The sequence below is a fragment of the Marmota marmota genome, unplaced genomic scaffold (genome assembly GCF_001458135.2).
Source record: "Marmota marmota marmota unplaced genomic scaffold, marMar, whole genome shotgun sequence".
Lineage (NCBI taxonomy): Eukaryota > Metazoa > Chordata > Mammalia > Rodentia > Sciuridae > Marmota > Marmota marmota.
This window is the reverse complement of record NW_026000169.1, coordinates 9,682,783-9,695,249: the sequence shown is the minus strand read 5'-3', so window position 1 is coordinate 9,695,249 and position 12,467 is coordinate 9,682,783. Positions and strand designations below refer to the sequence as shown.

General features: G+C 32.6%; 1 protein-coding gene across 1 annotated transcript in view; it reads left to right on the top strand.

Moving 5' to 3' along the window:
- C2cd5 (C2 calcium dependent domain containing 5) overlaps positions 1-12,467 on the top strand; it is a 92,516-nt gene that overhangs the window by 44,972 nt on the left and 35,077 nt on the right. The window contains 2 exon segments of the mRNA XM_048787188.1: positions 6,192-6,306; positions 9,633-9,728. Coding sequence (XP_048643145.1) covers positions 6,192-6,306; positions 9,633-9,728 — 211 coding nt within the window.

The window sequence follows — 12,467 nt, the reverse complement described above, 5'->3', positions numbered from 1 at the left end:
CAGGAACAGAAGCACACAGTAATAAGACAGGGTCTTCTAGAGACTTGGGAGGCTGAGGTAAAAGGATTACAAGTTCAAGGCCAGCCTGAACAACTTAGTGATACCCTGTCTCAAAATAAAAACAAAAAAGACTGGGAATGTAGGTCAGTGGTAGAGAGCCCTGGGTTAACACACACACACACACACACACACACACACACACACACACACAGAAAAATAACAGCAACAGCAACAACAAAACAGGCATCCATGGTTATATTTGCATTAGATCATTGACTATAGTCAATAAGACTAGAGATAAGGAGACAGGTGATTCACAAAAGGAGACTTAAAGGAGAGCTAACTTTATTGAGAATTTACTATGTGCCAGACACACTTCTAAGTGCTTTATAATAGCAGGTTGTTTAATTTTCAAAATGAATCTCTAAGGGAGACACTAATCCCATTTTGTAGATGATCAAAATGAAGCAGAACAGTTTCCTCAAGGTATGGACACCTAGAAAGTGACTTGAACTGTAATGTGAACCTGAGCATCCTGGCCTCAGAATCTATACTCTTAAACACAAATTAATGAAATATTGAGAATATAAAATCAACAGGACAGGTAATGAGTGGAATGTGGCAAGTGAAGCAAGCTAGTGTCAGTTTTCAGCTGAGAGAGAGAGAGAGAGAGAGAGAGAGAGATTATCCTATAATTAATTATAAGCTTTCAGTTAGCCATTGACTCTGTCCTTGGAAACACAAGTTTATTGGAAAGTTGAACTATAAAAAGTAGAGTAAATATTAATAGTCCCAGCCCATTGTTTTTCAAATGGGCATAATCTTTTTTGCTTTATCTCTTAATAAAGACTATTTCCGGATAGTCACACATAAAATTTTTTAATGAGTGATGGTCTCAGTGTAGTTGTGGAAAATATGCTATATTCTTTTTCTGTATGGGATGTATGTCAGCTGAGATGTTTTTTCAGGAAGTAGCAAGAGAGAAATACATAATAGTTATATAATCTGGCTTGAAAATGAAATTATATATTTTTGAAATGCTTTTAATCATTTAAGTCCTGAATTGGTAAAAACAAGTTGGATTTTATGAAAAACTAAATAACTTTTGTTTTGGAGAATATTTAAATAATTTTAAAGTATGTTTTTGACGAATCATAGATTTTAGGACATATTATACCTAAGTTTATTTTACTATACAATAAATTTTTACTAGGGATAAGGCAAAACTTTATAATAGTTGTTTGAAATTAGAAAATTTTTTTGTTAGTTATCAAAATATTTGTTTAGAAAATTCATCATATTTTGGAAGCAAAAATTTAGTTAAAAACTAAGAAAAGTATGAATATTTTCACAAAACGTTTAATTTTAACAATATTTATAGAATATGTATGTCAGTCTGCTTATCTAAATTTTTTTTCTTGTTTTTTAATTTTTGGTAAAATCTTTTTATTTAGTGAATATTTGTGGAGTGCCTGCAAGGTGAGGGAGCACTGTATTTGGTGCTGGGGAAGGAACACTGCAAGGCAGATGTCCTCTTCACACACCTGGTCTTGGCTAATTCTTATACTATTTTCTGGTGTGTGTTTGTGTGTGTGTGTGTGTGTGTGTGTGTATGCACACACATGTGTGCTAGATAAATGGAGTTGGGGGTTAGGTTCTCTTGCAACTTGAATTCATCTGATAATCTCAGCAATTATTATTTTTATTTTATGTTAGAGGTACTTATGAGCAGATGTGTAAAAACTAAACCTAAAGTAGTTGAGCAACTTTTGATTGTCAGTATTTTAAAAAGTTTTCAGGAAGAACGTAGAGTTCAAGAATGCATAAATGTACCGATATAATATATGAGCTTTTCTATATTACCCGTAATTTTGGAATAATGAATATGTAGTTGCACTATATATAGAAACAGTGAAATTCCACAGTTGAGTAGATTACATATCAGAATTTTTTTTTTTTTTTTTAAACAAGTAACAAAGACTCCAGTATAGTCCAACATGGGTTATGTGCCAGCTACCATCCTAACATCCCAAATTTCTAACTAGGTCTTGATTGCTCTGTATTTGCACATGACACCTTCCATAATGAGACTCCTTTTCTTAGTCTATTACTAATCCCCACCTCGTTTGAGGTTATAAACTCTTTGAACCTAAACTCTCTTATTTCTCTTTCATTAGGAGAAATGTATCTTTCTTAAGGTTATTGATTGGAATATTACTTTCGGGTATTTGGGAATATAGCTTTTCATGCTATCCTTAATGAGATAGATTACCATTGTATTTAAAACCTTTACTTGATCCAACCTAAAATCTCAAAGGGATTGAGTTTAATAAAGGCACATTATGTTGAGTTTACCAGTTTTTTACTTTCTGACATACAAACTATTAAGAATCTTTACCCGTTTCATCTGCACTTCAGAAATAAGATAAAATAATAAAAAGATGGCAAGATATCAAGCTGTGATCGGGCTCTAGAAAGTAATAGTAGTATAAATGAATTAATTCTGATGTTGGCCTGCATGTGCTAACATTATCCCTAAAAAAGACATCAAGGAGATACTGATTTAGAGCTCAGCTCATCCTGCAATTAAAAGGATATATTAAAAGATTTGTGATATTATCTATGAAGAGTTTAGACCCATAGAAAAAAACTTAAAATAGTGTGAAATATAATTTATATAATAATTAAATTTTAATTTTTCTTAAAAGGTATCTTATAAACAATTCTATAGTTTATTGGGAGGAGCATGGTATTTAAAGTGAAGATGTGTATATATATTATTTTTTAAAAATATCTTTGAAATGTCTATTCAAGATGAGCACACATCTCAGCTGTATATCCTTCAAATAACCAAATTGTATCCAGTTTCATATGTGGCAGGTATAGTTGCCATAAATTTTTGAGCCAAACTCTGTTTTGCTTTTATATTACTATGGTAGATTCTCAATTTTCTAACTTTGTAGGGTGAATTAAAACAATTCAGATTCAATAGTGTGTTTCCTATAAAAATATAGTTAGCAGTTTTTAAATTTAAAAATTCTATTATAGAATTAAATACTGTGATGTATCTCAATTCTTATTTTTAATAAATTAGTCTTAATTATAATTACTCTTGAGGATTCTCTGGATTATCTCTGGCCTGAGTGTAATAAAGGCTTTAAGATCAATTTCACTTTTTTTTCAATATTAAATAAATTGATTAATCTTAATTTTATTATAATTAAATAACCCCTAAATTTAATAGACACAAAATTCATCCTTTGGTTCCTTGTTATAGATTATTATTGTTAATACAATTACTAATTTGTGATTAAGTGCTCCCTACTGTATGCTTGCCTTGCTTTCACCTAGAATCTAGGGCCATTACTTTCTGTAACCATTTCAGTGAGCTGCCATAGTTTTCAGTCTGTACTGTCACCTGATCCAAGCATGCGCCAAAATATCACTGTTCCTGGCTCCTGTATGCTGAATCTGCTTTGCAAACCCTTCGTTCCTTGAGCTTTTGCTTTAGCCAAAAACCAAAGTTAACAAATTATCTGGATATGGACATATACCATTTGCTTCCTTAGCTCCCATGCTGTGTAACTCTCTAGCTTTTTATTAAACTTGTAAATACTTTATTAAATACAATAATGGCATTCCCATGTGCAGTTGTGTGGCTCATGTGTCAAAATAAAGGCTGCTTGTGAATTTGTCAGAAGAATATGAATGCTCCACTTGCGTGCGCTGCATTCAGCTTTTCCGTGTTTTTTTTTTTTTTTTTTTTTTTTTTAATCAACCACTTACTCTTTCATGGTGTTTGGTTTAATTACCTGGTTATTATATGTGTTATACCAAGGTAAGTTTGATGTAAGGTAACTTCTGTATTCTATGTGGTTACACGTATTTCATAGGAATTATTACATATTTTCCCATTTAAATTGTTGGCCATTTCTAAATAAATATTTTTTTAACTTACAATAATAAGTAGCTTTCTCCATTTTTAAAATTAATTTTTAAAGTAATGTGGATTATTTCCTGTAAAATTTGTTTTTAAACCAGAGAAGCTACTGCATGTTACTTATGGTATAGATGTAGGCAAACCTAATGTAAGAAAATCTATTCTTTTAAAAAATATAGTATACAATTATTGGGTTTAGGAAATAATATTTTAAACTTCCCAAGTGCTTTAAAAAGTAAGTAGCAGATTCTAATAGTGAGTTTAAGGAAGTTGGGCTTTTTATTTCATGTAGTCTTTTAGGAAAACACTTATTTTCTAAACTGAATTATGCTTCTATTGTTATTTGTGATATGTTTTTCTCAGCATCAGAAATAATTTGATAGATGAGGACAACAACTTGAGTAATTGTTTGTCTTATAAAAGATTCTCTTTTAGGAAAGGATGTTAAATGGATGTTCAGAGTGGTTCACAAGCACGTATGTCTTAGAAGAAAAAGCAAATTTGAGCTTGAAAGTCTATCTGTGCTGTTTATGTACACATTTCAGTTACGAATGTGAAGAAAAACTTTGACATGTAGTATTTGTGCAAAATAGGGCCTCCTAATTGTTTCACACATTTCTTAATTTCATAGTATTGAGTGCTAACAGATTGTAGTCTTTTCTATTTCTCTTCCTTCTTTATTTTATCGTGTACTTTGATCTTTCCTCAGTTTCCTGAAGTCTGTATTCTTTCTTTTCTTCTGAAAGAAAGTTTTAGGGTAGCTCTGTCTTGGATCCAAAACTTAAATTCAAGAACTGGCTGGCATAATTTTTAGTTCTGGCTTTTATCTCCTCATTTCTACCTTTTGCTGCTCTCCTCCCTGTGGAGGAAACAATCACTTCATAGGAATGTGACCTATAACAAGCTTCCTAATCTTTTTTACTTTGCTGTCTTCACTATTTTAATAGTGAGTATAATTCCACTTACTCTACTTATTTTGAAATGGATATATACTGCAATTTAAAAATAGAAAGTGGTGTTGGATTGTTTGGTTTTCAGTTTTAATAGTTCTTTTTCTGTGGAACCTTTTACAATAAGAGCTTAGCACCCTATTTAAAGTTGATTAAGTTTTCAAATTGTTCCCAGATAGGAATAGGCCACAAAAAGAAACAAATCAGGATATGCTAATTATAGACTGTTGAGTTCTGTTTTTAACATCTTTGCTGGTAAAAACTTAACTCTAATTTGCAGCTGCTGTTCACCAATAGTTTGCAGCTAAATGCAAGTGATTAGGAAGTATGTGTGACAGCTATCACTTTTAAAATGCTCCATTGCAAGCAATATTAGACTTCCCTGTGGCAATAAAATATAATTCTGCTAGTCTAAGCTTTTCTTGTCTTTTTTTTTTTTTTTTTTTTCAGTGCCAGGAATTGAACCCAGGCCTCCCGCATGCTAGGCAAGCACTTTACCACTGAGCATACAGCCTCAGACATAAAGAGCCATATAAAAGTTTATTACGTTCAATCTGAAATTTGTCCTTCTATACATTAGCCAAATATATATATAATCTTTTAGATGTATTTGCTTTCTTTTTTTATTGACCTATCCCCTTATTTCATGTCACTTGATCTAGCACCCACAACTCTGTAGAAGGATGGCTGCATATAGCTTTCTCTTTCTCTCTCCCCGTTTTTTTAAAAATATTTTTTCAGTTGTAGATGGACACAATAACTTTATTTTTATGTGGTGCTGAGGATCGAAACTAGTGCCTCACACGTGCGAGGCGGGCGCTCCACCACTGAGCTACAGACCCAGCACAACTTTTTTTCTTTAAACATTGACAAGTCTTTGTATTTGAAAAAACCCAGACTATAGTGGATTATAAAAAAAAAAAAGGAATGAAATCAGAATTTTTATTAACTTTATGGATGTGACACATAAGTCACACAGGTGAGACATAGGGTATTATCTTGGTGAAGGTTAGAATCTGGAAACTCTAGATCTACATTTTAAGTTGTATCTAATAAAATACATGCCTATAGGTGTCCCTTAAAGTAATAAAGCAAACAGCTGAGTGGTTTGCTTTCTAGCAACCAATTTAAAAATGTTAAATCTTATGCTTTTTGAGAAGTAGCATTTTAAAGATGTTAAGTTTAAAAATGTTGTAGAGCAGTACTTCTTTATCTCAAATAATATGTTTATTTTCAACATTGCTTATTCATAAAGACAATGTGCTGTTGAGTAGTGAACTGATTTAAAATTTATTTTTCAGATGAACCGGAAACTCGAGACGCATGGTGGGCAGAAATCAGACAAGAAATAAAATCACATGCTAAAGCCTTAGGCTGTCATGCTGTAGTGGGCTACAGTGAGTCAACCAGCATCTGGTAAATGATGACAACAACTTGGCTTTTTAGACACTGGAATCTAGTTTGTCATGTGAATGGAGAAAAAGCTTTATGCAGATGTAAAGCAAAGAATAGGAGGGTCAAGAGCTTGGGTCTTGGGGTGCTTTGGGCCACATTTAATGTGCCATCTTTCCCACTTAATCACTGTGAAGCTTAGGGAACATTGCTCAACTCCTCTGAGAGCTTCAGTTTATTCATTAAAATGGAGAAAACAAAACCTGTCCAATAAAAAGTCCTTCAGGGAGTAAATGAGAGTATTATACTGACATATAGCAAGTATAAACACTATTTTACTACAGTTCATGAGTTTGTAGACTTTTTCCTTACACTGAAATATTTGGAACTCTTGATCTTTTATAAATGAATTAGCAAGTGTCTTAAAAGTTTGTAAACTTATTCTACCTCCATTAACTAACTGGAATATAACTTTATTCTGCTAACAAATCATCCTTTCTAACTCTTCCAAGGTAGGAAGGGGCTTCCATATCCTCAGTTCTCAGCTCCTTTTTCTCTTTCATTTGAACAGCTTGCCCTCTTTTAAAATCAGAACCATTTTACTGTTCACAGCCCTACCTCCAAACATTCTTCTGCTTTTCATTACTTGTCTTCTATTTCTTCCAGTTACATATTCTTTCTAGTTGCCTGGGTTGAAGCTTCTCATGCCAGAGTCCTTTATTGCCATTTGACTTTCAACCATATTTCAGACCTCATTATCTCTCTCCCCTACCCCAGTGCTGGGGATAGAATGCAGGGGCACTACCACTGGGCTACATCCCCAATCCTTTTAATTTTTTATTTTGAGATAGGATTTCAAATAAGTTGTCCAGGCTGGCCTCAAACTTGCTATCCTCCTGCCTCAATCTTCTGAGTGGTTGGGTTATTGCCTCTTAAAACTATTTCATTAAAAAAATTTGAAATTCTAAAATTTTACTCTCAGATAATAATATTTTCCCACCAACTCATTTGCTCATTTATACCTCATTTCTTTTGACCTGTATTAAGTATTTTCTCATTTTCTTTCCTCAGTCTGACTTGATTTGCTCTTTTTGCCATCCTTGAACCCTATTTTCAGCCTCTTCAAAATTTATGATTAAAATTTATTCTGCTAAATCATCAAAGGATGATTTGTTAGCAGAATAAAGTTACATTCCAGTTAGTAAACGGAGGTAGAATAAGTTTACAAACTTTAAAGACACTTGGTAATTCATTTATAAAAGATCAAGAGTTCTAAATATTTCAGTGTAAGGAGTCTGCAAAGTCATGAACTGTAGTAAAATAGTGTTCATACTTGCTATGTGCCAGTATAATACTCTCATTTACCCCCTGAAGGACTTTTATTGGATAGGTTTTGTTTTCTCCATTTTAATGAATAAGTTGAAGCTCTCAGAGGAGTTTATCAATGTTCCCTAAAACTTATGAAAAATTTATGATTATGTCAGCTAGAAGCTGTTTTACTTTCCTATTTTCCATCTTCTATTCTTGGATAATTATTTTTCTTTTCTTTTTTTCTTTCTTTCTTTCATCCTTTTTTTTTTTTTTTTTTTAAGAATTTAACCTTTATTTTATTGTTTTTAATGTGGTGCTGAGAATCAAACCCAGGGTCTCACTCAGGCTAGGCAAGCACTTTACTCCTGAGCTATAAACCCGGGCCCTCTTGGATAATTCTTAATTCCAGATTCTCTGCTCTTGTGGCTATCATTATTTTAGAGAAAAATAAATGTAGTAAATGTGAGTATTATGGGGCCATGCTATTCACTCTTTGGTGGTCTTTTTCTTTTCTGTAGCAGACTATGTATTATACATTTGAACTATTCTATTCCTGTGGTAGCTATTCTACTCTAGGTAATTACCAGCTTTGTAATGCTTGTTTTGCTTTATTTTCTGACAGATGGTCTTACCTCATTCATGGATTTAGTTTCATAGGCTTTCAGGTTCAAGTGATATCAAGTGATATGATTTTAAAAGACATAGTTGTTACCATCAGATTTACATTTCCTCCTGGAGAATTGTGACATGTATAATCCATTTTATGATTTGAGATTTACCAGTACACTTCAAGATCCCAGAGGGCTGAAAATCAAAAAGAGGATAGAAATAAATATTAATGATGTAACTATTGCTTGAACTTAATCTTGAGAGATGAATATGCATTATGTAAATGAAGAGAAAAGTCACAGGGCATGTTCAAAGCTAAAGATATAGCAAATGAAGAATGCCAAAGGGTATGGCACGGCTGAAGATAGGTTACAGGTGCCTGAGTCTAAGTATTAGGCCATTGAATTAAGGAGGGATCACAGGTGCAAGAGTCTGTTTTATATATCAGTCTAGTGAATTTACCTAGAAGTTCAAATTCATCTGCCAGAAATTCCCTTTTTTCCCCCCAGACCTTAAAAACAAAAAATCTTTGTATTTATATACTATCTTGACTATTTTTTTCTGTTCTAACCCATCCTGTTTAGTGTTCTAGATTAAATTCTTTGAGGTGCACTCTGCTTTGGAACCTCTTGACTCAGAACCTTTGCAAACTCATGTTATTCGTTCTGAAATTGCCAGTGCCCTCGTACCTTTTATGCCTTGCATTCTTGTACTCACTCATGTTTCACATGACTATTTCTTTTGTATGTTTCTATGCTTCTGTTCCATTTACTCCTTGTTTCTACATTTTGTCCCTGGGCTGCTACTTGTCTTATTTGTTTTGGGTGATAGCCTTCAGTAGTTATGTTGATTTGTTTTATTATTTTAGCTTTCAAAACTGATGATATATAAAGAATTTTAAAAATTATTTTAAAATCAATTTTCTATCATATATTTTGATCTATATTAAGCTCCATTTAGTATATTTTGAATAATATCTTAGGCACCTTTATAATCATTCAGATTCAGAGTAAGCTATGGCAATATAGATATTTACATAGTTATACTTTTAGAATAGTTTTAATAAAACTTTATATGCATTAAGAAAGTATTCTAATATAATGTAGTGGATTATTATTGGATCCAACAATGTTGTATGTTACTGCTTACAGTTTGAAACATTTAAATCTTCCAGGTAGCTATTGTTATTAATATTATGCTTTACCTTGTTTTTCAATTTTTAATTTGTAGAGAATTCTTGCCCTCTCCATTTTAATAAAGTTACTTCCATTTTCTATCCCAGATTTAGAAGGTAAATCCTGTGGTATTATTCAATATTTAGTAAAGTCTAACTTGAATTTATCACTCTTGTAATAATTTTGATATTTAGCATTTTCCAAAGTTATATTGCCTGAAAATATTCACTTGTTTGTATTTTTCCTGTTTTACAGTGAAGAGGTCTGTATTTTATCAGCATCTGGCACAGCGGCTGTTCTGAACACTCGATTTCTGCAGGATGGCACCGTGGAGGGCTGTTTGGAACAGAGGTTGTCATGGCAGCCTGCCTTATTTTCTGTAATGGCAGAGAAGGGAGAAGTTGTCTCCTTTTTTTCCCCTCAGAACCAGAATAGTTGTCTATTAGGGTGGCTTACAGTGGTACAGTATAGAAATTGGGATGTGGCACTTTACTAATGTTTAACTAATCTTTGGTAACAGGTAAGTATGGGGTTCAGCACTGTATTACACACATTATTTCTGTCACGATAAGTGACATGTGTGACTATAGTTTTAGTCCACTCTTGCTTTGCTGTGACCAGTACACCTGATGAGAACAGTGTAGAGGAGGAAAAGTTTATTTTGACTCAGGGTTTCAGAGATTCAGTCCATGGTTGGCAGAGTCCATACCTCAGGGTTGGAGGGGAGTGGCAGAGGAAAGCGGTATAGAACATGTTAATATCAGAAAGCAGACAGAGAGCTGTACTCATCAAGGACAAAATCGAAACCCCAAAGGCATGCCTCCAGTGACTTACTTTCATACCCTGCCTGCCTACAGATACCACCCTGTTAATCCATATCAGTGGAATAATCCACTAATTGATTAGTTTACAACTCTCAAATCTAATCGTTTCATCTCTGAGCATTCTTGCATTGTGGCATACATGAGCTTTTGGGAGGATAGGACATATCTAAACCATAGCAACTACCAATTGAGGAATTTTTAGACTTTGTTATAATATACAAATTATTTTATTTGACTTTGCCTTTCTTTCCCCCTTATGCCTCCTTCAAAAACAAAAAAGAGGCCATGAAATAAGATTCAAAAAAAAAAAAAGTTCTTATTTCATAAAAATAATCAAATCACTATACTGTATAAAATTACAGATAAAAACTTCATGGAAAGTAACTGTAGTATTTGTAAAACAGAAAGTAAGAGTATTAGGTAAAATAAACTTTGTGACTGACTTAATTATTTAGTCCCTTTGAACTTTTGTTACTGTAAATATGAAAATGTTTTTCATAAACAGACAAAACCATCAGTTGTATATATAAACATATTCTTTTTTTAAGCATATACATGCATATAAGCTATTGGTTTGATATCAGAGTCTACCTGAATAAAATTTATTTTAATTATGCTTTATGACACAATGTTGCATGCTTGCTTTCTTCCCCAGTATTAATATATTAGTTATAAATTAAGTAAGGAAATGAAAATAATTCTATATTTGGTCAAATTTAGTATAAATTGGCAAATCTGAATATTACAAATGTATTTTAGCTCTAGTCAAAAGAGAACCTTGGTAAGTTCTTCTTTTGTCAATATTTAAATGGATGTTGGCCATTCTGTATTTCAGAACCTCAAAAGTTATAAATAGGTCAATTTTAAAGTGTGTTAAACAATTATAATATTCTGTTGAATATTATAATTCTGTTAATTTTCTCACTCCTGAAATATGGTTCTTAACACTTCAGTAGATTTAATTCCTTTTTTTTTTTAAATATTCTTTTTAGTTGTTGATAGACCTTTATTTTATTTATTAACATGTGGTGCTGAGAATCAAACCCAGTGCCTCATTCATGCCAGGCAAGTGTGCTAACACTGAGCCCAAGCCCCAGCCCAGATTTGTGTGTGATTCATGCTGGGGATTGAACCCAGGGTCTCAAATATGCTAGGCAAACGACATTCAGCTACCACTGAGTTACATACCCACCCCGCTAGATTTAATTCTTAAGTAGATAGAAGCCTAATTTAATAAATTATTTTTCCCATTTTTGGATTTTTCTGTTTTGTGGCTTAGGTATGTGTAGTAAATTTTCAAATATGTTAGTCCAGGACAACAGATGCCATCTCTAGTTGTGAACAAAAAAGCTTATCTTTTTTCCTGCTATAAAATTATCAGTGCTTTTGCTGAGGTTGATTCTCAGCACCACATAAAATAAATAAATAAAGGTCTATCAACAAGTAAAAAAAAAAATTATCAGTGCTTTCTAAAAAATTTGTTTTTCAAAGAATGTAGAATAAAAGGCAAATTTCAAATGCTTTTGGAAATTTTCATGCTTTTATTCTTATCCCTTATAATGATGTATCACTTATGTTCAAATTTGTGTGAAGTGTTTAGTTAAACCTTGTTATGGTTTACCTCTTCCTAACATGGACTTTGGGTTCACGCTGAAATTCAAATATGAGTTCTGCTACTTTGTATTAAGTGTGACTTAGCAAGTTAATTTTCTGGGTTGATTTCAAGTTAAGAACTAGTATTAGTTATTATTAGCATAGTTATTATTAGTATTATTTTTAGTATTATTAGTATAGTTAGGAACTAGTATTTGCTGCTGTTTGCTAGGTATTACATTGAGTTTGGGATATATGTTTAGCTGTAGTTTTCTTAATTGTCAAAAACACCCACAAACATTTCTAGGTAGGTATTACATTTTCATAGAGGAGGCTCTGAGACGTTAAGTAACTTATTCAGGGTCATACAGTTCACTCAGATCTGTTTTGACTTCCCTCATATTTCTAACATATGAAATGCGGTTTCTACAGTAGAATAATAATAACAACTAGGAGTAATGTAACGTGATTTACAGGGTTATTATGAAAATTCAATGAAAAAATGTATATAAGAAATCTATAGATTGCCTGTCTTCTAGTTTATATAGTGTGAGTTTTCCTTCTCCCCTTTTTAAATTTGTCTGCTTGCCATATTTAATCTAGTAGGCTGCCTTAGGTTAGAGAGATCTAGACACATCTTTCCAGAGCTCTAGAAGATATGGCTGTTGGAAAG